The sequence below is a fragment of the Protopterus annectens genome, chromosome 7.part0 (assembly GCF_019279795.1).
Source record: "Protopterus annectens isolate FY-2018-M chromosome 7.part0, PAN1.0, whole genome shotgun sequence".
NCBI classification, from domain to species: Eukaryota; Metazoa; Chordata; order Ceratodontiformes; family Protopteridae; genus Protopterus; species Protopterus annectens.
In genome coordinates this window covers 815,077,048-815,103,608 of record NC_056739.1, presented here as the reverse complement: position 1 = coordinate 815,103,608, position 26,561 = coordinate 815,077,048, and the positions used below count along the sequence as shown (strand labels likewise).

Here is a 26,561-nt window from a genome sequence, read left to right as displayed (position 1 = left end):
CATCTGCATGGGTGTCATGAAGTTCACCACTTCTGTCTGAAGAAGCATGAAGTTGGCTTTAGAGAAATTTTTTACCGTGGTTTCCTTAATGGGGGGGTGGGGGCAGGATGTGGACATCTAGGGTAAATACAACATACTATGAACAGTTTTCATATTTTCAACTACACAGACAAGGAAATTACATCTGAATACTTCTCCTTATTTTCCAAAGGATTTAAATTTGTACCTACTAGAACACCTGACAATAGCTGACACACTTGTGGAATTGCAACTATATTTAAGGAAACTTAATTTAAAATTAATAAACGCCAAGAATGAAAAGGACACTGTTAATCAAACAAGGACAGGTCTTAAGAAAAGTAGCACTTTTAACCCTCCACTTCATCCCCTTATTGGTACATTTGAGAAGTTTATTAGGGGCAAAATTTATGAGATTTGGGGTTGGCATAAAAAAACTTTTTACAACCTTAATAAAACAGAGAGGAATCTGCTTGACAAACTGAGAAGTGACAGGAGCATTCGTGTTATGGTTCCTGATAAAGGAGGAGGAATTGTATTATACAACAGTACTGATTACACTAATGCCATGCAGGAGATTTTGTTTAATGAAAACCATTACTCAGTATGTTCTAGGAATGAGATTCACATAGCCTACCGAAGAATAGACAGCTTTTTGTATGAATACCTGATGGATCATAGAATTGACAAGACAGTTTATGATTTTTTAACTAACTTGCATCCAAAAATTCCGGCTATCTTTGGTATACCCAAAATACATAAGAGTATAGAGAATCCTCCCTTTAGGCCCATAGTGGCGGCGGCCGGATCCAAGACCCATAATTTATCTGTGTATGTGGACAGGAAGATCAAACATGTGGTTGACTCATGTCCACATTTGGTTAAAGACTCTTGGGATTTCCTTGGGCAACTTAAGGACAACTTATGGCATGCTGATATACACCTCTTGACCATTGATGTAATTGATCTTTTTACCTGTATTCCAAAGCAGGAAGGGCTATCCTTTTTTGAGGAAACCCTGTACAGTTTGTCCAATTTAGACAATGATGAGGTTAAACTGATTAGTGAAATAATGGAAATAATCTTGGACAACAATTACATCTTTTTTGAGGGTGAATTTTACCACCGAGTCAGAAGTGTAGCTATGGGGGGTGCTTGCGCCCCCACCTACTCCAATTTAGTACTATTGGGATGGGAAAGACAGCACCTGTTTAAAAGTAAATTTTATGAGAATATATCTTACTATTGATGCTTTTTGGATGGCATATTTATTTTATGGAAGGGAAACGAGGCTAGTATCCCCTTATTTATACAGTACTTGAATCAAACTACAGAATTTTTAAAATTTACTTTTTATTATAATTTCCATGAAATTAGTTATCTGGACATTAAAGTCATTAAAGATCAAGAAAAATTTATATCTAGGATTTATAGAAAACAAACTTTTTGTAACAACTACTTGCATTACAACAGTCACCACCCCCTATCTCAAAAGAAGAGTATTATAAAGGGACAAGCAGTTAGGGTAGCCAGGATGACATCTTTGTACCAAGATGTTAAAAGTGAATTTCGACTTCTTAGGGGTATGTTTTTGGAAAGGGGTTACCCTGTAGGCTTGGTGGAAAACATTTTAAAAGAAGTCCTAGATGAGTGGGGGAATAAATATATACCCCTTCTTGGTAAGGGTTTGGACAAAAACAAAAACCAAACTACAAAACATGATGGAAAAAGTGGAAAAGTAAATAGCATTAATTTTGAACAATCTTGTATTGTACAGTATAGCCCCTTATGTCAACAGCTAAAAAAAGCAATACAGAAAAACTGGAGTATTTTCAAAGTAGACCATGAGGTATACAAGGCGGTGGGAGATGAACCTTTTTTCACTACAAAAATTGGACCAAACATTAAAAGAATTTTAGAGGGAGGACAACATGTACCTACTAATAAAAAAGAAGTAGAAAGAGGTACTAGACCCTGTGGAAGATGTAAATATTGTTCTTATATTTTACATGATCCAGTGATTTTATTTAAAAAACCCAATGAAAAGTGTTGTTTACCTTAGGGCAGGTAATTGCTGCTCCAGTAGACTAGTGTATATAGCTAGGTGTAACACCTGCAACTCATTCTACATTAGAAAAACTGAAAGAACTCTCAAAACTAGAATGTATGAACATCTGTATGACATTAAAAATATAAAAGAAATGAATGCATTGTATAAGCATAGTATTATTTGCGAGCATTATACAGGTTACAGATTTGCAATACTTGATTGTATAAAACAAGAGGCTAGAGGAGGGGATTGGCAGAATTTACTATATAAAAAGGAGCTTATGTGGCAACTTAGGTTGGCTGCAAACCTTTTCCCTGGTTTAAATGGCTACTTGAGTATTCATCCCATTTTAAAAGAAAAAGCAGAAACTATTTAATAATTTTATTTTAATCTACAGCTTTATTTAAAAGTACCTACAGTGGCAATGGCCCCATTTACTGAGAAGGATTACAATATGTTATTCAGATTTTAAATCTTATTCATGGGTTTGTAGAAAATTTTTAACAATTAGAAATTGTATTTTTAAATATTGTTTTCCTAGAAAAAGTTTTTCTTTAAGATATTATTGCTTAATTAATTCTTTTGATCTTGTGATAGACATTTACCTAGCCTTGCTAGCTCTGATATGGCAACTTTAATGAAAATGAACTCTGTTAAGTCTCTTATTAACATTGAGATTAATCCGTTACTACAGTTTGCTGAAACAGTATGTCCTGCTACTGGGAGTGTTATTCCACCTGCCTCTGAGAACATTGCTGAGTTTAATAAGGCTCTGCAGTTGCTTGAAAGGAAAGTGAGTGCATTCAAGCATTTACAATAGCAACGCTTTAGTTTCCTGGCTTATGTGGAGAGAGGGATTGTCCCACGAGGGCTGAGAATTCTAAAAATGCCCTCTTATGGCAACACTTACCCAGAACTGTTGAAAAAATGGCAGCAGCTTAATATTAAGCTGAGCTTGGACTACATGTGTTTGATGAATGACTTTTTTCTCACTATAGAGGAGGACTACAGAAAAGAAATCCTTGGCTTAGAAAACAACATAGTGGAAATGTCTGTTTTTCCTACTATGGCTGATAGTTATCAACAAATGCTTGATAGATTGCAGGCATTTGATTGTCGTATGGAAGCGACCAAGAAACGGAAGCTAACACGTGACATCAGTGACTTTCAAAGAGGTAATATCTTTTCTTGGCCGAAAACAGATCATATTCCGTATGCTAACCATAAAAAAGTTTTCCAAAGAGAGGCATTGGATACTTTAGATGATTTTCATGAGATAGCACCAGCTTTGAAAGCTCCATTAAAGCTGGTTATGGAAGTGGCGCCCCCGCCGACATTACAGAATGAACCTGTCCAAGTGATATCATCTCCTCTTGCAGCATGCGCTAGCGCGCATTCTGAAGTGAAACAGAAACAAGATGGCAATGACAACGCCGTAGCTGCTGTTGGGAAGAAGTCTCAACAGCTTACTATTAATATAGCGCATAAGCGCTTTCACTTAGAACATCCTGAGTCCATTATGGAGAGGTCTCCGAAACAGAGAGGATTGCCAATGGGGCAGGCGATAAATTCAACTAAATGAAAGAGTGAGAGCCCTTTAGGGCTGAACAAAATAAGCCGCAAATAACTAATGGTACGTTGAATCTCTCTAAGTTTATTCTACAGGAAGCCCATTATTCCTTTTTGTGTAAAGGGCTTAACTATATACCTACTAGCAGTGACAGTTTGGTGTCTGCGCTCACAGACTTGAAATTATTTTCTAGAAATGTTAACCTGAGACTTTTGTTTGGTGACTCTGCTACTGTCATAAGGCAGTGTAAACGACGTAGTACTTTTGTACCAGTTAGTGTACCTATCGTGAAGGCATTTCATGACATTTGTGAATCCCAAATTAGAACTTTATACTCTAATAATGTGAAGAAATGGACTTATAATTTGACTTTCAATGAATATAAAGCGCTAAAGAGTTTACAATTATGTGATGATGTTATTATTAAGCAAGCAGACAAGGGTGGTGTGGTTGTTTTGATGGACCAAAATGATTATATGTCAGCAGTGTCTGTATTACTTGAAGACAGCACAGCATTTAAGACTATTACAACTTCAGAGGTCAGAAAGTGTATTACCTATGTGAATATGGTTATTTATGAATTACAGCTGAATGGTGACATTAGTCTAGATCTGTTTCATTATTTCACTGTTCCATGCCCCGTCATTCCACACCTATACGGTATCCCTAAAATTCATAAATCTATGGTGAATCCACCGATGAGACCTATTGTGTCAGGTGGCGGTTGGATAACCGAACCAATTTCTTTATATTTACAAAGACAGTTACAACCTTACTTGCCTCATTGTGATACTATTTTACGGGATACATCAGATTTATTGTGTAAGCTGCAGTTATGGCACAATAGTATTAATGATGCATTAGATAAGTGTAAATATTATTTTGTAACACTAGATATTACCTCCCTCTTTACTGTCATTCCAAATGACATTGGGCTTGAATTGTTGAGAGAATTTTTAGTCTCACAACCTAGTCCAAATATCAGACACATAGAAAATATTTGCTGTCTTATGGATGTAATATTGAAAAATAACATATTTTTGTTTAATGACACTCTGTTCCTTCAACTTACTGGGGTAGCTATGGGTACCTCGGTAGCCAACACATATGCCAACTTGGCCCTTTACCAATGGGAAAAGAATCATATATATAATGAAAGTAATCCTTTTGTTGATAAAATTTGCTTTTTCCAACGTTTTGTGGATGATTGCTTTATGATATGGGGTGGTACATTGGATGAGTTAAATGAATTTTTGACTTTTTTGAATTCAACTACGAGTTTTTTAAAATTTAAAATGGAAACATCTGATAACACTATAGTTTTTTTAGATGTTAGGTTACAGATGCATGAAGGCGTTCTACATACTAGTTTACATAGGAAAGATGTTTATTCTGGTAGATACACCCATTTTGGTAGCATGCATGCACCGCATATATTTAAAGGTATTGTTAAGTCTCAGTTTAGTAGAGTAAGCAGGTTAAACACTGATGACACTGTTTTCTCCTGGCAATTGGAGGATATGATAAAAGATTTTATATCTAGTGGATATGATGAGCATCTTCTATCTGGCTTGAAACATAATGTGATGATAGATAGAGAGACATGCTTGAAACCGACATTTTTAGAAGGTTTGGCTGGTACAAGTAATGACCATGTACGGAATAAATCTGAGACAGCCATTAGATATATTACTTCATTTAATGTAAAGTCAGGTTCTATCAAACAAATTATATTTAATAATTGGGCCATTCTTATGGCCTCTGATGAGTTGAAGGCTATCTTGGGTGATAAACCACGCTTTGCATATAGAAATATGAAGACACTTAAGAGCATGTTATGTTACAAGGATTTTAGTAGATCCATGCACGTACCTTTTTCAGTGAACTATGGCACTTTTAAGTGTTTTAATTGTATGTGTTGTGCTGATATTATTAGTAATGATAGTGACAGTTTTATACATCCCACTCATGGTAATGTTTTTAAGTTTAAAGTATCAGCCACTTGTATTACATCTTCTGTGGTCTATTTGGCTACGTGTCTCCTGTCCTTCGTTTTACGTGGGTAAGACTACCCGTAAATTGAAGGAGCATATTACTGAACATAAATCGGAGATTAGGAGATGCTACGATAAGAATGCCTTGTATAAACATATATCTATTTTTGGTAATGAACATAAATTTAAGTATAGGGTGATTGATATTGTATATCCTACATTAAGGGGTGGTGATATCAATAACCATTTAGAGACTAAGGAATATGAATGGATATTGAGACTTGCTGCTGATTCACCACCAGGTCTGAACAGTATGGTTAGCCTTAAACCTATACTAGTTAAACTACAAAATACCAAATTGTGATGTAATTGTTCATGAATTATGTATGTTATATAGGATAGACTTTTATGCTTTAGAGTTTTGTAATATGTTTAAATTCTGTGTTTTATACTTTGTATTTTATCTTGTTTTTGTGGTCACATGATTTCTTTTGGCTGCTGATCATGTGACTGATGACCTGTATTTAAAGTGTGAAATGTTTGATGCTATGTTTTAGTATTGAAGGGTTCTGCCCGAAAGCTTTGCTTTATAAAGTGGTTTTCTCTACCAAGTTTTTGTGTTATATCAGTTTTGCAGCTTGTTTTTTCTTACTTGAGTATTCATCCCATTTTAAAAGAAAAAGCAGAAGCTATTTAATAATTTTATTTTAATCTACAGCTTTATTTAAAAGTATCTACAGTGGCAATGGCCCCATTTACTGAGAAGGATTATAATATGATGTTATTCAGATTTTAAATCTTATTCATGGGTTTGTAGAAAATTTTTAACAATTAGAAATTGTATTTTTAAATATTGTTTTCCTAGAAAAAGTTTTTCTTTAAGATATTATTGCTTAATTAATTCTTTTGATCTTGTGATAGACATTTACCAATCATTGGACACTTTATGGTATTTAAGAATGTGTTTTGTGGCTTTCTGATTGATTCTGATGAAGTCAAGGTTACATTGACGAAAGCGCTTAATTCTTTATACAACTTTGTGATAATAAAAGAGTAACTTGGACTCGCAACATTAGTGCTACGTCTTTTGTTGTAAGTGTTTTTTAGAGCACTAATTTACCACCATTCTTTTTGGTATATCTAGGGTAATTAGCTTATGGTCGGATCGGACCAATGAGGCGTTGACTTAAGGTGTGGAACACCAGTCACTCGTGTTGGTAATGACTAGATCTAGGATACTGTTGCCCCTGGTGGAGATGTGGATAAGTTGATCCAGGGCACTGGAGTTTATGAATTCCAGAAAGCGTTGAGTGAAGGAGTTGGTACATGAGTAGTTTTCCCAGTTAATGGTGGGGTAGTTGAAATCGCCCATTATTAGGGTGTTTGGTTGAACCCTAATATTTACCAGTACATCAAGAAAAGAGGAGTGGGAATCCTGGGGCATGGTGGGGGATCTGTAGCAAGCTACAATTTGGATTGCAGTTTTGCCCAGAGTTAGTTGCAACTAGCCTGGAGGTGTGGATATCCTTAATGAATATGGACACACCTCCGCCTTTGGTGTTCCGGTCCAGGTTACATGGCCGAAAAGTGTGGTATGAGTTACAGCCTGGTAGTGCAGGGGTGCTCTCTGGAGCCTTGAACTAGGTCTCAGTCACTGCACAAATATCAATGTTCTCCATTTTAAAGAGTGCCTCAAGTGAGTGCATTTTGAGATTTAGACTTCTAGCATTGAGTAGCATCACCCTCACTTTTTGCTTGCCTGTTCCTGTTATAGTGGTGAATTTGTCATTTGAACCTTGCCTAAAAAAGGCACTACAGGGGTGGCAAGAACCTAAGCCAGTATCTGGAATCCCAGCAGTGACAGGTGCAGGCCATCTCTGGCAAAGCATTGTGGTCTGTCGACCATGTCATCCCAGGCAGACAGATACTGGATCCCTTTAGAATGACACCAGAAGCTTAGCCAATTGTTGAAGTCAATCATTTTGTCCTTGTACTGTGGTATCATTCTGGGTGATGGCAGAATGCTACTCAGGGCTAGGGTTATGCCTGCCTGGGCTAAAAGATCGGAGAGCTCTTCCAGGTCTCTTTTCATGTAGTCCAGGGAGGTACGTCTCAGGTCGTTCACACCAACATGGACAATGACAGAGTCATATTTGTACTTGTTGTGGAGTGACCTGAGTGCGTGGGTTATGTGGTGGATCCTGGCACCCGACAGGCAGCTGACAACCTCCAGACCTTCACACCTTCAGAGAGAGAGTCCTGAAAAGCCTGCAATGCAAGGAGGACTGCTCTCATTTCCAAGATATTGATGTGAAGACTGGCCTCTGTGTGACCAAGAACCTTGGACAGTTTTTCCTTTGAAATGCCTCACCCCCACCCTAGGAGGGAAGCATCCATGGTTACTGTACTATTAGAGGAGATAAGGAGAATGGTCAACCTTCCAGCATCACTGAGGAGGTCAACCACCACCTGATGTGAGTCCTGCAAATTGCTGAAAAAATTTTAGCATGTACAGGATATGACAGGTATGGGGAGAAAGGCATATAGAGGACCTGGGGGCCAACTGTGGACTAGAGAATCCCTTGGTGATTGACCCTGTGGTCCAGTGAAGAACTGTCATGTAATATCTTGCTACGGGAACCAACGTGATCACTGAAGCCATCAACCCTAATAATCAGTGAATGAGCCTTGTTTGAGGGAGAGGTATGTTTAAAAACTTGGACAGCTACCTAATGCAGAGATGAGACCCTGGACTCTGGGAGTTAGGCTATCTGACTTGATCGTGTTCAGGTGGCATCCAATAAACTCCAACTGTTGTGTAGGGATAAGTTGACTCTAACTATAACTCCCAATTTCTAAGCAAAGTTAGAGCAAGAAGTCACATTGCTGGACCAGAAGATGCCTGGCTGGAGCAGTGAGGAGCCAACTGTCTAAATATGGGAACATCTGGAACCCTAGCAGCCTGTGATATGCTGCCACCACTGCCATAATTTTGGTCAACACCCAGGGGGATGTGGTGAGACCAAACGGCAGTGCCCTGAACTGGAAGTGATTGGCTCCCAGATGGAAATGGAGAAATCTTCTGAACTGCCTCATTATCCTGATGAGATAGTAGGTATCCTGGAGATCTACAGAGCACATCCAGTTGTTCCTTCTCAGAAGACGTAGAATAGGGTGAATCATGACCAACTGTCTGTTTTACAAACAGACAGAGGTGACTTAGGAATGAAAGTGACCTGAGGTCCCCTCTTTTTTCAGAAGTAAAAAGAAACTTGAAGAGACTCTGGATGCTAACTGGTCGGGGGGGTGGACTGCTAGATGATACTTTTTTTCCTAGCAGATTTCTTACTTCTATGGATTCTATATGACTGGGTGGTATGTTGGGAATAATCTTATCCCGAGGGACACCAAAATAGCATAACCTCTGGTGATTATCTCAGCACCCAAGAATCTTGTGTGAGTGCTCGCCAGGCTTGATGGTGCAGGGAAAAGTGTACCCTGACTGCCTCCACAGTGCTGTAGTCGGGCAATTCTTCAGGATTCCTGACAGGGTTTCTCAGTGAAAGGAGTGTGAAAACCCTAATTCTACAGTCAGCCTCTAGGGTGACATCTGTTGAAACTGCCCCACCCCCACCCCAGAGGGTCTGTTTGCAGGAGTGTCTTGGTTAAAACCCTGGGATGTTTTTAAACCACATCTTATTCCTCCATCTCTGGTCCCTGGAAAAAGTCTTTTGAGGGGTGGAAAAATAGATCCCAAAGGCATACAGAGTATTACCCTCTTTCCCGGACCTGGTAGGTGTCTCCTTACCCTTCAGTCTGAAGAGCATCAAACCATCAAAGGGGGTTGTTGATGAAGGACATCTTAAAGCCCTCCGCAAAGTCGCACAAATGCATCCAGGTGTGCCAGCAGATGGCTATGCTGGTGCCTGCTGCTCTAGCTGTACCTTAAGCTGTATTAGAAAGCAAACACATGGATTCAATGGACATTGACTGAAAGGTAGACAACTGGGACTCCACTATTTTCTGTAAGTCCGCTGTTAAGTTACTTGAGAAGGTCTTTCTCAACTTCCTAGTCAGGTCCATCTAAAAACAGTGTCATATGGGCAGTTCAGCAATCTGAATGTAAAGCTCGCTGATGCATATGTCCATTTCCAGAACCTGCCCAACACCACTGACTCCCTGTAAGGAAGATTACCAGCTGTGCTCTCTTCTGATAGCTCCTTTTTGGTTGCTGCTGCCACAACCATGGCATCTATTGGGGGACCCCCCTACTCCATCATTAAAGTCCATGTCTTCTATGTCTCCTTTTACGTGTCTGTTTCTTAGAACCCTGCCTCGTTTGGGCTTCACAGGAGGACTTGGAATCAGGCAGGGAACTCATGTGGTGAGTAACCCCAACGCTAAATATAGGAGGTTGATTGTCGGGAGGGAACTGAGCATGGCAGAGATACCTCTTCTCTCAGCCTGGAGAGAACCCTTTCAAACACCTTGAATACAGAGGATACAAACGGAGACACCGAAACATGCCTCCAATCTGAAAAATGGACAGGAGGAGCATCTTCTGCTTGGCTCCACCCTAGATCCAAGACCAACAACTGAGATGAGCTATCGAGCACTGAGACACCAAAATGGAGAGATGGCTCTGATAACTTCAGAGTTGATCCCACACCACAACGCTCAGCTCCAAGGCTTAAGCCCAGAGACTCATCCCAATCTGACAACACTGGAGTAAAATGAATAAGGGACAGTGTCAGTCAGAGCTGAAAGGACTACTGGCACATAACAAAGGTGCCCTGAGGAGGTTTGGATCCATGGACTTCAGATCGAAAGGTCGGACTGGAATAGGAGACAACAGAGAGGTGAGAGGGGCTGAACCTGGTGTGCCCCAAAGGGGACGGCATCAAAAGAACCCCCAGTTGAATCTGCATTCAGAGGAGCCTTCACATCATCCTGTTGACATCTACTTTGGTAAGGTCCTTGTGGAACGGAAGAAGCATCAAGAAAAAGCCACTGAAGTTGGCCAGGAGGAACGCCTCTCCTGTAGGAAGGGGGAGTGAAGCCTAGGACTCACTGGTTTCAGTGAGAAGCATGCAGGAGACATTGGTAAATGGATCTGAATGCTTTGGAGTATTTGGAGCAAGACCCAAAAGTGCAGCTGAACCCTGACAGTACTTTCTGTTTTGTTTCTCCAGCTCCTTCTCTCTCTTGGTCTCTCTCTCTTTAGATTTCTCCTTCACTTTCTCATTAAAGGGTTTTGGTTTCTCAACCTTCTTGGCTGGGGAAGAAGACACCGAAGCAACAGAAGTAGCCGACATTCAAACTTGGGTGGGAAGAAGACCCTTAAGAACCAATTTTTTCCTGCATCCCTGTAAAGCACCAGTGCCAAACGAAGCACACACCTTGAAATCTTGAGTGCATGTGTGCTACCCCCAAACAATACACACATAAGAAGTGCTGATCCTGCAGGGGAAATTTGTGACCGCAGGCCGAGCACTTCCTGAAGCTTTGAACCTTGTCCTCCATAAAAAACTGTACAACAGATAAATGCTAACAGATTATCAATTAAGCAGTTTACATCTACAACACCTACATAGTCTCACTAGCCGAGAAGAATTTGTTAGTCCCCCTTAAAGAAGAAAGGGAAAGAAATTTAACTAAAAGGCAGCCACATGGAAGCACAGAGGAAGACAGGAGAAAATCTGCTGAGAAGATTCTGTTTTTTTAATGGGGAGGGCACCTCAGAAATGTTGCAACACTATATGGTGAAATTAATGAAAAATGCAAAATTAGCAGTAACACTGAAAAACTATCTGGTTGAAGATCAGAGCCCTAGTAGACCATGTCCTTCTGACAGAGGCAGCAAGTGAGGTTTGAAGTAGTTTGGGGGAACATAGGTAATTATAGAGCATCAGAGCCCTGGATCCACAGCTTCCAAAAAAAATTGCTGAAGTGGGATCCAAATGGATATGATAACCCAAATGATGAATCAGATGACAGACATTAGATCTATACTTATCTATGCACTTAGGTTGCTTAAAGGCTAATTAAAAAAACGACATAAGTAGCTGCTCTTTTTGTAGTGGACAAGTGGTGAACTGCTAAAATGGAGGTGATACTGTATGTGACCACCTCAGAGAGGGCAACAGCCATTAACATTATCCATTTCCATCACATATCCAAGGGCACTGCAGCTGTAGCAGTCTAAAATGGAAAGGAGCAAAAACATGGAAATTATGTTGACCAGCACAGGGTGAAGGAAATAAACCGATTTAACGTTAAACAATAGTTGTTAGCATGCAAAAGCAGTCTGTTAACTGAATTATTTTTTTTAAATGCACTTACGTTTCTCCCCTGTTTTTGTCCTTCAGCCAGTGGTGTAGAGCATTACTGTTAAATTGCAGTGCTCCTTTCAGGCCACCTTTACACTGTATCTGCATAATGGTACGGGAGTTCTTCACCACTTCAATCAGCCCCACACAGTCTCCTATTGACAAACAACCATATGGCAGCATCCTAAGAAAATATCGCAACAGACAGTGTCACTTCAACAAAATTGCCATAGACCCTCTTAGCCAAAATAATGACAAGAACAGAAGTTTTGCACAAGAAAAATTGGAGCAACTAACAGACAGCTGGTATATTTCCTATACCAAAAAAATAAGCTTTGCCAGTCTGCGAAAACAAGAGATTTGTTTAATTAAAGAAAAAATGGTTTCATTTCCACTTTCATCTCCTCTTCACTAAATACACTCTTAACTGTAAGAAAACTTCCATGACTTTATATGGAGTTATTAACACATCATAGCTTTCAGAAAAGTGATTTAATATTGTAATTTACCTTAGTAGTTTAATATTATCAGCTATGTTTCATAAACAATAAAACAATGAATACATGATCATAAATAAAGTTTCCTACCTGTGATGTACTATTGGTGCATTTAAACCATCTGCGATAAATATGAACTGAAATCTTTTGCCAAAGTATTTTTTTTAAAGGCAACTGACCTGTTTTTGCCGAACATTAAGCATATGCTAAATCTGACAATTCCATTAATTCCTCTGGAGATTCCGACTGTGGGTAAGGTGAAATCTGTTGGAAAGGAGGGGTTCTGTGTGTGTGTTTGGGGGGGGATCTGTCTTTCAGGCAGCGATAAGAGTACAATGTACTGTAACATGTCAGCAATGGCAGCATGTGGAGAGACTAGCTCCACCCCCTGTGGCGACATGGAAGCCACAACTGCATGTTTCTACACACTTGCTATGATGGTTACCACCCTTCAGTGGCTTAGTGACCCTAACCCCCACTCCCTAAGCCATCCCTCAACACTACTGGCCACTATCCATAGCAGGAGGATGGGTGCATCCAGCTCCACTCTTTCCTCCCCCCAAACAGGATGGATCCACCCCATCTTTCCTGCCAACACCTTCAAGCATCTGAACCATTCGTCAAACTGGGATACCTGGGCTATAGTCAGGATTTTATCCCTCTATGCCACAGGAACTGATAAAATATTATACGTTATTTGTGCTGTATGTAGTCCACTGGTGCACTCCTCCTTGGATCCTTTCCAAAAAAATGGGCTTTGTCCAGTACATCTAAACAGTTCAAGAAATTATAACAATTTTAGTTAAATGGTATCTCTTAATCTGCAACAGACTGTACTACCTAGCATTAATTTCTCCTTTTTACACCCACAGAGTAACAGGAATAGTTTTAGATCCTCCACAACCATAAGATACAAAACAATTGACGTGTTAATAACATAGTTGCCACAAAGTACAGTTTTGTACCTACCATAAATGTAGATGTCCGATAGATATGCAACTGCAGTCCTGACTTATGGGTTGTCCTGCTTCAGGCAGCCCTTCGGTCGGCCGGATTCCAAAGTCCGGGTCCGGCGTCGGCTGATGTCACCTCCTCCCCGACGTCAGAGCAGCTGGGGTATAAAGCATCAGCCGACGCCATCTTCTTCAGTGTTTCTTGCCCCAGATGCCAGGTGCCCTCCAAGGAAGGCTAAATTTAGAGAATGAATAAAATTCCAGACATGCACAACAGTAATAAACAGATATACCATAAATGCTATCCCCAGCTAATTTGGAAAAGGGGGAGTGGACCCAAAAAAGATAATTACAGAGGGGTAGGAGGGAGGGAAAACCTGACTGCAGTTGCATATCTATCGGACATCTACATTTATGGTAGGTACAAAACTGTACTATGTCCTTCAAGAATGCAACTGCAGTCCTGACATATGGGTTGAATACCATAGCCAAGCTGGGGGTGGTAGGATCTAAGATAAGGATGGTGTAGCTAAAATGCCCTGCAGGACTGCATAAGCAAAGCCTGCTCGGGATCTGGAATATAAAGGCAGGTTGTAATGTTTGGAAAATGTATGCACGGAGCTCCATGTAGCAGCTTCTAGAATGTCCTTTGTAGCCACCCCTCTTAGAAAGGCTGTGGAGGTGGCTGTAGCTCTGGTGGAGTGTGGCCTGATATTGGCTGGCACACCTTTTCCATGGAAAGAGTAGCAGAATCTGATGCAGTTTCCAATCCATTTTGAAACTGTTTGTTTGGAAATTGCCTTTCCTTGTACTCCAGGAGCGTAAGCTACAAATAGTTGGTCAGACTTTCTGTTGGCCTTTGTTCTATCCAAGTAATAGCGCAATTGTCTGTATATGTCCAAAGTGTGCAAAAGCTTTTCTCCTTTATTTTGAGGATTGGGAAAGAAAGTAGGCAGGTGAATTGCTTGATTTAGAGAAACCCTGGATATCACTTTTGGCATGAATGAAGGATTGGTCCTTAAAGAGACTCTGTCCTGATGGAAAATGAGAAATGGAGGTACTGCCATGAGGGCCTGTATCTCCGAGACTCTTCTTGCTGAAGTAATTGCCAACAGGAAGACTGTTTTCCAGGAGAGAAATTGCAATTCTGAAGATGCTGCTGGCTCAAAAGGAGAAAGAGTTAATTTTTCCAAGACGAAATTGAGGTCCCATGCAGGCACTGGTGGTTTTCTTGGAGGTTTGATATTCTTTATCCCTCTTAGAAACTGTCTTAGCAAAGGATGTGAACACAGGTGGATCACAGCTGAAATTGCTGAAGCGTGTATTTTTATGGAAGAATATGAAAGGCCATTGTGAAACATTTCTGCCAAGTATTCTAGAATCTGCGGGATGTTCATTATTGATGCATCCTGTCCCTTGCTGGCATTCCAGATGTTGAACCTCTTCCATTTGGCTGAATACGTTTTCCTGGTGGAAGGCCTGCGTGCTTCCAGTAGGATATCTTGAACTTTTTTGGAGAGAGATATATGGGGAGAAATCATGGAACCCTCCAAGCTGTCAGATGCAATGTTTGCAGGTTTGCACGAACAGTCCTGTAATTGTGCTGAGTTATACGCAGAGGCCATAGAGGCAGGGGCCACGGCTTGGTGCGAGTTATGCTCCTTAGTAATGGGTACCAGTGCTGTCTTGGCCAGTCTGGAGCTATCAAAATGCCTTTCGGTTGTTCTGCTTTGATCTTCAGTAACACCTTGGTCATTAATGGCAGAGGTGGGAATGCATAGATTGTTAGAGAATTCCAGCTGAAGGAGAGAGCATCTATTCTCCAGGCTTGAGGATGGTGTGTCCTCGAGCAGAACTTTTTCAGATGATGATTGTGGTGTGAGGCAAAGAGATCTATGTCCGGCCTCCCCCATGCATGAGTTATTTGTGAAAAAATGTCTGGATGCAACATCCATTCGTGCGGGTCCATAATGTTTCTGCTTAGACTATCCGCCAGGACATTGTCCTTGCCTGGAACAAACTGGGATTGCAACTGTATGTTCAGTTTCAGGGACTTTTCCCAAAGGGTCATTGTTAGTCTGCAGAGGGGGTAAGAATGGGTGCCTCCCTGCTTGTTTATGTACCATATAACAGTGGTGTTGTCTGTCTATCAGCAGATGGCCTTGCTGAAGAAATTTTCCGAAGGCCTCGATTGCATGAATCACTGCCAGCATCTCTTTTTGATTGATGTGTAGATGCAATTCCCGAGGAGCCCATTGCCCTTGAATGCATCTCCCTTCCATGTGCGCCCCCCATCCATGATCTGAGGCATCTGTTGTAATGGTTTGGCTTGCTTGAGGTTTGTTGAAGGACATGCCTTGGTTTAGCTGGCTTGCTTGTGCCCACCACAAAAATTCCTTTTGTAGACATGGAATGAGTGGAATAATTGCTTCTAAGTTGTGGCTGTGTTGAGACCATAAACTTTATAGGTACCATTGTAGTTTTCTCATGTGTAGTCTTGCCAGTGGAATCAGAAGAATGCAAGATGCCATGAAACCCAGGGCCTGCAGGATTTTCCTTGCAGTCATCTGGGTGTGCTTTGCCAGGCTTTTGAAGTAATGTGGTAACTGATCTTGTTTTTCTTCTGTGAGGAAAGCCATTTGTGAGTTTGTGTCCAGTTTGGCTCCTAGAAAGATTATTTGTTGGGATGGCAGTAGTCTTGATTTTTGAATATTGACTGTGTATCCCAAAGCCTGTAGTAAGTGAATGACATAGTCCACGTTTCTTATCAAGTCTTGCTTGCTGTCCGCTTGTATAAGGCAATCATCCAGATAAGGGTATATTTGTATCCCCTGAAGTCTGCAATGTGCAATTACTGATGCCAGGCATTTAGTCAATACTCTGGGCGCAGTAGATAAGCCAAAAGGCAATGCTGAGAATTGATAATGCTCTGACCCTGCAAGAAATCTGAGGTATCTTCTGCAGCTGTGTCTGATTGGGACATGCAGGTATGCCTCCTTGAGGTCCAGAGTAACCAGCCAAGACCCCTTGCCCAGCATGGGAAGAAGTTGCTGTAACGTCAGCATTTTGAATTTTGGCACAATGAGAAAAGTGTTTAGAGTGGACAAGTCCAGTATAGGTCTCCATTGCTTTTCTTTTCTTGGAACAAGGAACAGTCTTGAGTAGAATCCCTGTCCTTGTTCCTGAGGAGGGACCTTTTCTATTGCTTTGATTTGTAGCAGCTTTGAAACTTGTACGAGTGCCTCTGCCCTTTGATTCTGTGGCAGGTTTGGCATGCCTTGTCTTGTTGGTAAGGTATGGAAGTGGAACCTGTAACCTTTTGTCTATTATGTTCAAAATTCATCCGTCCTTTGTAAAAACGTGCCGATTTTCTGAAAATAAGGATAACTTTCCGCCTAAAGGTGCTTCTCTTTGAGCCTTGGTTGGCGGTGTCAAAGTTAAGTCATTGTGATTGTCCCTGTGGAGCAGTAGGAGTCCCTGCGCCACTTCTCTGGTTAGTTGGTTGCCATTGGTAGCCCCTGTAGGAGCCTCTGTATATTGCCCTCTACCTCGAGCACGCCTGCTTTTTCCCCTTTGAAACCTGTCAGTGTCTGGAAAGGACCAGTTCTTCGAAGGCCAATTCCTGCTGAACCTTGGTGGCTGAACCTAGAGGAAATCTTTGACTGTTTGTACTGATTTAGCCTTTTCCTCAATTGATTTCAACACACCCTGTGCATTAGCACCAAATAGCTTGTCTTTTTCCAGAGGTGCATCTAGAAGCTTTGCTTTAACATGATCTGGCAATGACTGTTCCTTCAACCAAGCATGTCTACGTATGACGGCCCCTGTCATAGCTGCCCTACATGAAGCTTCCAATGCATCATAACCACACTGAAGAAAATGATTGCTAACCTGCTGAGTGTTATGAACCAAATCCTGCAAAGCCTTTCTATCTAAAGGCTCAGGAGAGGCTAACTTTTTCTGCAAATCATCCATCAGGAAATCCTGATACTGAAACATATGAAAAAGACAGTTTAGAGCCCTCATGGCAAGGGTGGAAGAGGTATAAACTTTTTTACCCCACCTCTCCAGGGACCTAGATTCCCTGTCTGCGGGCAAAGGATTCTTGGCCGAGGAAGTGGCCACTCCATTGGGCCGCTGAGAAATAGTTTCTAGATCAACAGAGTGGGCCTTAAAGAGATGTTTATGAGTTTCAAGAACCCTGTAATATCTGTCGGCTTGACAGGAGCAGGAGGGAGAGAATCAGGAGAAGTACTGGAGTCTGAGTACACATCATCCAATACATCTAACACTGGGGGAATAGCTAAAGGCCTGTGCTGGGGTAACTTAAGGAAGGTCCGAAGCCTTTTCCTGGAGTCGGAGAAATCCTGGCCCTGCCACTGAAAATGCTCTCTCATGGAGTGGAGAATTTCCCCGAAAGAAATATCCTCAGGAGGAGAGGCAGAGGGAATGGATTCATCTGCATCAGAATCCTCATAGGCCGGGAAGGGTTCTTCCTGGGAATCTGAAAGGCCTGACTCACCAGAAGCTTCATCTGAGGAGGAAAGGGTATCTGTCTGATCAACCCTGGGCCTTTTGTCTGAAGGCGGCTGAGAACCTCTGTCTGGATGAGCCTGAGAGCCCCTGATTAAAGAAATTAGATCTGCAGCTAAAGTCATGATCTGTTTATCCGAAGTGGGACCCTGTGAAAAAGATTTAGGAGGGTGAGACTTAGCCTGGCTGGCAGCCTTAGCATGTGTGTAGGCCTTGATAGACATAGACGCAGAAGGCCTAGCTGCCCCACGTGCTGGAGTAACTTTGTCCACCGGTATGGTGTCAGGTAAATCTTGGGCTTCGGTTTCAGGAGGAAAATCAATAACCGGCACCGGGGTAGCCTCCGGGATCGAAGTGTGTGGTAAAGCGGTGTCGTCGGCCTGGAGCGGTTGAATTACCGCCACGTAGAGACCGATGCACTCACGGTAGGCTTAGGCGTGGTGTCGGTGGAAGTCGCGGGCCGCGGAGGTCGGTCCCGGTCCTTCCGTTTTTTGGAAAAATGTGCTGTCGGAAGTTCCGACGGCATGATATAGGCTAAATTTTCCCCAAAAAAGTCTTCAGCAAATTCTGCCCGGCGCCTAAGTGTGCGCTTATTGAAGCAAGCACAGGCAGCACAGGCCGAGACGTCGTGGTCTGGGCCGAGGCAGGGAAGGCAGTAGGAATGGAAGTCCTTATGAGGTATCTTTTTACCACAAGACAAACAATTATTAACTTTTTCAGTTTGGTCTGACATCGGCTGAGGCAAGAAAAGGTTCCCCAATGGGGTACTTAGCTTTTTGATGACTTCGGTATCTGAAAACACAGGAGCTGGCCGACCGGCACTTGCGAACTGCTTCTGCTTCGGGCACCACGCGGCAAGAAAGACTGAAGAAGATGGCGTCGGCTGATGCTTTATACCCCAGCCGCTCTGACGTCGGGGAGGAGGCGACATCAGCCGACGCCGGACCCGGACTTTGGAATCCGGCCGACCAAAGGGCTGCCTGAGGCAGGACAACCCATATGTCAGGACTGCAGTTGCATTCTTGAAGGACATCAAATGCTTATTTTGATTAAGAGATTCATGAAATTTACTTGGAAAGTGACTTTGTTCAGAGACATAGAGGATGCAAATGTAAACAGACAGAATAAAAGCAAGGGTTTCCGAATGAATTATGCACATTAACTAACACTGACTTATAACTTAACAAACTTGACTTAACTAATTAATTCAAGGCTTAATGATGAGTAGGAAGAAACAACTTCGGTAAAACAGAATTATACCAAAAGATATTAAGTTACAGGCAAATTTATAGGAAAACCTTAAACTATTGTACGAGTGCCTGGTATACCAGCCATCTAAATGCACTGAATTACTGAGTGAGTTCACCATCTTTAAATAATCACACCTCATAGTTAGTTAATCACTAAAATAAATAATAATATTGTAATAATTAATAAAATACTAAGAAAATATTAAATATAATAACAGTAAATAAAATAATAGAAAAATAATATCAGGCAAGATTTCTGATGATGGTGCTATAGCGTGAAAACATAAGCCTCAGTTGCTTCACAGGTTAAGTGCTTTAAAGTTAAATACTTCAAGTTGTAAAGAGGCATGTTCCCTTAGTAATGGAGTAGATCATGGCTTTGTATAAGTCAACCTCAGAAAAAAATAAAAAAAGGAAAACTAGCTGGTAGATGAACGGTTTTCTGTTGACAGAAGAAAACCCAAGAAGTGATTCCGCAGAATCTAAGCAAATGGACACACACAAAGTGATAATGATACAGGCTCTCTTGGCTAAATGTCAGCTCATAATTTATGGCATATTCTTTTGAGGCAAAGGTGCATGAATCAGAGACAGATGTCATGAATTCACATTTACATGCCATCACAGAGTTGTGAAAGAATTTAAAATATATTTATTTTGCTAAATGAGGAACAAATGCTGAAAGACAGACAGCTGGGCACAGCAGACCAAGTCTTTAACAATATTCAAAGATATGAGATATCAGAGAGAGTTGATTGTCTGGATTATGTGTCTTATGTACAAAATAAATTAGTAAAGTAGACTGGGTTGCATGCAGTTCAGATGAAAGTGGAGCAAGCTCATCAATTGTATATGTTAACTCAGGCTGGAAAGGCGAAACAACCAAGACATACATTGGTGAGATCTGAGGCAAAGACCAGAGCCTATCCTTGCTATTCTGTCAAGTAAAGATGCACAACTTGACAGCTGATGAATGAACTGATGGGACAGATTCCCCAGCTACTGTAACCTTGGGAGGCCCTCATGAAGTATATTCTGGAGAACTGTAGAGCCAAAAGCCCCTCTGTTCCTGGAAATCAAATCTAATTTGTAATGAGAAATAAAGGTGTGAGAATTAGTCCAAGCTGCAGCTGCACAAATGTCATCTAATGAAGTCCTTGACCAGAAGGCTGAAGAAACTGCCATAGACCTTGTGGAATGAGCTCTAGGAGGCTTGAGCAAGGAAAAATGTTTTTCACCATAAATAAGAGAGATACAGGGGAATCATCTCACTAGATGAACGGACAGTCTTCTGATCTGATGATGACACCCCCAGAGACCTCAGATCCGAGGAATCTGAAATATAAGGTCAGAACAGAGAAGGTGATTTCAAAGGGGTAGTGGACAAAGAATGGCTCACAGATCCAGTGGGCTTCAGAGCTGGGAGAAACCCCATCTACAACTGTGCTCTGACAAATGTCCTCATCATCCTATCCATATCAGCTTCTGAAAGATCTAAGAGATGATGTTGTGGACGGAGGCCTGGAGTGTCAATGCAGAGATTCTTCCAGGAAGGGAGAAGGGAGACATGACAACACTGGATCTAACAGGAGCGGAGGGGTACAGATCAGAGGAGATCTAGGTTTTGAAACAGTCAGAGCCAAGACAGACGGATCCGACTTCTTATGCATTTTAGAAGGGGGCTCTGATGAAGAAGAATGGTCCGAAGACCTTTTGCGGTACTTCTTTTCCTTGGAAGTTGAGTCTGAATTACCCTTGTCAGATTTTTTTTAGTAGGGGGTTTGAGCCCCAGCAACTGAATAAGTAGAGGAAGAAGGCCTCTCAAGACTAACTTATTCCTCTGATCAGTTAAAGCTCTGGAGTCAAAACCAGAGCAGATTGAACAATCCGTCCTCAAGTAAGTGAGGCCTACCCAATATATGCATTCCCTGTGGGCATATGAGTTGGGAAGCTTATGTCCACAAGAAACACACTTTTTAAACCCCACATGTTTATCAGCCATGTTGCAGAATAAACACAAGTATATGAAGCTAGCTGAAAGATTAGAAAAAATTTTTTTTTGAAAATAGAAAAGAAGTTAGAAAGACACTACCAACAATGGTAGACAGAAATACTCACACGAGTACACAAAGGAAAAAAAGTGCCAACAATGTTACTGTAAGTAAGTATGCAAAAACAGCAGCTAAAAAGATATGAAAATTAGCTAAAAGATTGTGGGAGGTAGGAGAATTAGAATATACAATTACAGAAATCTGAGACAAAAAACTCATGAACAACTGGCTATCAAAAGACTCCAAAAATTCGACAGCAGAAGGATTTGCATCTGATGCTGAATGGTGGCAAACAAGATCTGAGGGATGTTAGGTTGGTGGGGCACTGTGAGTAAAGGGAGGAGTTCAAGAGTTCTTGCATCCAATGATCTTGCAGAAGTGGCTGAGTCGGATCCAAGTCTCAGATTCTAAACCATCAGTTTAGGAGTTTATAAAAGTATAATATCAGATGTTATGCAAGTGAAAAAAGTGGTATTTGTGTGTAATGTTGAAATATTATTTTAATTTTTTTTTGTTGACCAGGATAGAACACTGATCAGTGTATACCATTTTCAGTCACAGCCCAGGAATACAGAATATTCAAAAATTAAAAATAATATATAGCAGTAGCAGTGCCAGAGACATGGATACAAATAATACACAGCAGTGCAAAAGATGTGCATACACATAAAATGCAGCAGTGCAACAGATATGCATACAAATAATATGCAGCAGTACATTAGATGTGCATACAAATAATTCATAGCAGTGCAACAGATGCACATACGAATATACAGCAGTGCAATAAATGTGCATACAAGTAATAAGCAGCAGTACAACAGATGTGCACACAAATAATACTCAGCAGTGAAACAGATGTGCATACAAATAATACACAGCAGTGCAATAGATGTGCATGCAAATAATACTCAGCAGTGCAATATATGTACATACAAATAATATGCAGCAGTGCAATAGATGTGTATGCAAATAATACATAGAGCAATATATGTGCATACAAATAATACACAGCAGTGCAATAGATGCACATACAAATAATATACAGCAGTGCAATAAATGTACATACAAGTAATATGCAGCAGTGCAACAGATGTGCATACAAATATGCAGCAGTGCAACAGATGTGCATACAAATATGCAGCAGTGCAACAGATGTGTATGCAAATAATACATAGAGCAATATATGTGCATACAAATAATACACAGCAGTGCAATGGATGCACATGCAAATAATATACAGCAGTGCAATAAATGTACATACAAGTAATATGCAGCAGTGCAACAGATGTGCATACAAATATGCAGCAGTGCAACAGATGTACATACAAATAATATGCAGCAGTGCAACAGATATGCATACAAATAATATGCAGCAGTGCAACAGATGTGCATACAAATAATATGCAGCAGTGCAACAGATGTGCATACAAATAATATGCAGCAGTGCAACAGATGTGCATACAAATAATATGCAGCAGTACAATAGATGTGCACACAAATAATATGCAGCAGTGCAATAGATGTGTATACAAATAATACACAACAGAGCAATATATGCTCATACAAATAACATGCAGCAATACAATACAAAAAATAATACATAATGAAAATGGTAATACAACTGGACATATTGAGTAGAAGACATTAACTCAACACACAGAGGTTAAGTATACCTTTCAATGAAACAACTGCACGTGAAGATGTTATCAAGGGGAGATGACCCCAATAGCAATATATACAGTCTGTACAAAAGTAAAGATAGTGAGAGCAGGAGAAGACACAGGAAAAGATGGGAAAGGAACACAGAATAATAAGGTGGAGGAAAAGAAATGATAAAAGTGCCTGGGATAGACAGCAGTGGGTGAGTTTGTGTGAAGTGGTAATGTCAAAATGATGAAGAGGAAGGGTTGGGTGTTGCCACTATCTAGGAAGCATTTGCACTGTGGATGTTTAAATAAGAAAGCTTTTGGATTAGAGTGGAAATGAAGAAATGTAAGGATGGATTTTAATGTGGGTTGAGATGGAAGACCAGACTTTAGGGGCGAGTATGGAGAATAACTGACTGGTAGAATGAAGTGTTGTAGTGGGGGCTGTAGAATGCTGGAATGTGCTGTATATTCCACTGGAGAATGTTCAAGCAAAATCTTGAAAAAAGTATAGTTGTGTTAAGCTAAACACACCATAACAGTAGATGTTTGAATTATCACTGCTGCAGCAGTCTTAGCTGTATGGGTTATATCCTTCCACAGATATAGCAGCTAGCCAGCTACCAAAGCTTCAGGGAACCTTCTACATGTCCAAACTGTCAAGCAGCCTGAGATGAGTTGACTACAGGAAAAGTTTAGGCATAGGCTGCCCTTCAGAGCTTTACTGCCGCTACAGTATGCTCCTCTGAGGCTTCTGAAATCGACGGTTGGCTAGTGCTTTCCTTTGCTGGGCAGGTATGTTCCCTTTGGGGGAAAAAAAATTCAGTTTTCCTACTACTGATGCTTTATTACTTTCCTCTTCAAGACAGTTATTTTAAAGCTAGGAGTGTTGTGTTTTAATGGACTGTCATACGATTGTAACATACTTTTAAAGGGAGCACTTGTTTTTTTCTGTCAGTTTTAAAGTAGTGTACACTAACTGATACCATACTTCTGTGGGTAAATTGTGTTTAATTTTCCATTATGGGGCTGCCATAGTGTTTGAAAGTGCTTTTACTGTATTTTTCTGTCAAAAAAGTAACTTGTGTGGACTGGTAGTTTTACCAGCATTTACTGCTTTTCTTGCTGAGTTTGCTCAGTGTTTGTTGTATTTGGTTATTTACAGTTCTTTTTTATGGCTACGGATCCTTCTACTTATCTTCCCAGAGTATTTCCTGAGGATTCTTTGACATCGACTTCTACTTTGGGTTATAATGGATCATCCTTGACTCGGGGGTTTGAGACTCTTAACTACGCAGATGAATCGGGTCAATGGAGTTGAGGGAGGACGTAAGGGTGCAGTGCCTGATACACAGTCCGATGAGAATTTATCCGTTAATGTGGTGAAACAGTTTTTTTGAAAAGAGAGCTCAAAGGACCAATAATCTGTTTGCTGATGTTGGTCAAACCAATATATCCAATTTGCCATCAGAAGTTCAGTTGTCCATAGATCATATGGAAAGACTAATTTTTAGAGACAAGGTGCCATTTCAATTTATTGGGATTACAATGTTATGTTGAATTGGATATTTCACCTAGGGGACTTAGAGGTTTCTAAAGTCCCACTACTCCCTTTGACATTTCTGACCCTATTGATAAAGCCTTCAGAGAGAGATGGCTATCGGTAGCACATAAATGTGCAATGGAATGGGTAGCTATCCTTAGAGAGAGATCGGATACAACAACATAAACTGAAGGAAGAAATATCCAAAACACATAATGAAATTTTGGGTAATATTGGGCCAGTGAAAATGACAGAGGTGTTTAAAAACATGCAAGAAAAATTAAGTAAATTTGAAAAAGAGCAAATAGATGGTAAACTGGGGAAATCAAATGTGATATTCGGGACTATAATAATGGGAAAGCATTTTTGTGGCGCTTTAATAACAAGAAATTTAAGCGCCAACCCAATGGCCCCGGTAATAATGAAGGCAAACGGAAACATTTGACTGTATCTTTTGCCTCTTCGGAAAGAACAGAATACACGACAGACTCAGATGCGGACAACCAGATGTTGCCCCCTCTTCCAGCTGCCCAAGACCTGGTTTTACATGAACAACATTTCCGTGAAGCAGGGAAGAACTACAAGAAGCGAGGAACTTTTCAGGGACAGCAGCAATCAGTGAATACCTAATCAAGGTAGATGGCAGTGATTTTGTTTCTCATAATTGTGTTGTTGACTTAACAGGTTGTTCCTTGACACAGGAACAAGTGAATGTTTTATTTATTCCAACAGTTATGCCTAGGCTACATGTAATGAAACAAAAAAATGTTTCAATTAGCACGAAAACTGCATTTAAATTTTTTTTTTGCATTTCATGATACCTCTGAAAATAATGTCAGTGATGAAAATGAATATGTAAGTGATGAGGAAAGTTTTTATTTATGTGTTTCTGACACAGATGATTTAAAAATGACTGAAAATGCTTGTTGTTTGTTAAATGATAGGAATGTGTGCTTTAAAGGTACGTTTACCCCCCCCTACACAAATGAATCTGTTAAAATTTTTACAGAAATGGTGAAGTTTGCTGTAGAGCAGCTGTATTCTAATTTTTCTGCAGAGAAGCGTAAAATAAGTTATAATTTAACAAAACAACAATGGAAGTCACTGCAGGATTTGGCCAAAAGGAAGGATTTAATTGTTAAACCCTTGGACAAGGGTAATAAAATTGTAGTAATGCACCACACACAATATCTTCATATGTGTACGGAGCATTTACAGAATAAAACTGTGTATGAAGTTAGCAGTATGGAAATTTATTATGAAGCAGAAGAAGAATTTAGACAATTGTTAAATAAGGGATATCGATTGAGATATATTACAGAGCATATGGCCAAGAAAGAATGTGATCTTGAAAGAATATGTATGGACACATTCTACTACTTGCCCAAATTACATAAAGACGAAAGAAACCCTCCGGGGAGACCTATAGTGTCTGCAGTTAATTACTTTCTGCATAATATATGAATTATTTAACATAATTCCTTGTTTCCGTATGTGGCCAGACTACAATCCTATATCAGGGACTCTTTTGACTTTCTGCAGAAAATACAAACTGTCCATTGGAAACCGCACATATATTGGATATCCTTGGACGTAAAAAGTTTGTATACTAGTATCAAATATAAAGATGGAATTGCAGCTGTACAATATTTTTTGGAACATACTCCAGTATGTAACTTTATAGTAGAAATGTTACAATTTTGTCTTCTTAATAATTTTTTTAGTTTTAATAATGTAATATACCATCAAGTACAAGGGACAGCCATGGAGGCGTCTTTTGCCCCATGTATGCAAAGTTACTGATGGGAAAATTTTAAATGGATTATGTGTACAAACATTGTTTTTTTCAACAATATGTTATATTTTATTTTCGATATATTGCTGATTTAATATTTTTGTGTGAAAATGGAAAACAATATGTTTATGAATTTGTAAAGGATTTGCATAATAATGAGTATGGATTGCAGTTTGATGGACTACAATGTGGGACTTCAGTGAAATTTTTGGATCTATGTTTGTGTGGGGATCAAGATCAGTTTATTAAAACTTCCATTCATCGAAAATTTATGGATGGTAGTCAGTTTTTACATGGTACTACTTGTCATCCAGCACACACAGTTCAAGCAT

At 40.3% G+C, this 26,561-nt stretch overlaps 1 protein-coding gene across 1 annotated transcript in view; it reads right to left on the bottom strand.

Annotated features, from left to right (window-relative positions):
* LOC122806106 (phosphatidylinositol 4,5-bisphosphate 3-kinase catalytic subunit alpha isoform-like) overlaps positions 1-26,561 on the bottom strand; it is a 943,896-nt gene that overhangs the window by 112,243 nt on the left and 805,092 nt on the right. The window contains exon 12 of the mRNA XM_044076344.1: positions 11,975-12,145. Coding sequence (XP_043932279.1) covers positions 11,975-12,145 — 171 coding nt within the window. The remainder of the gene's footprint in view (positions 1-11,974; positions 12,146-26,561) is intronic.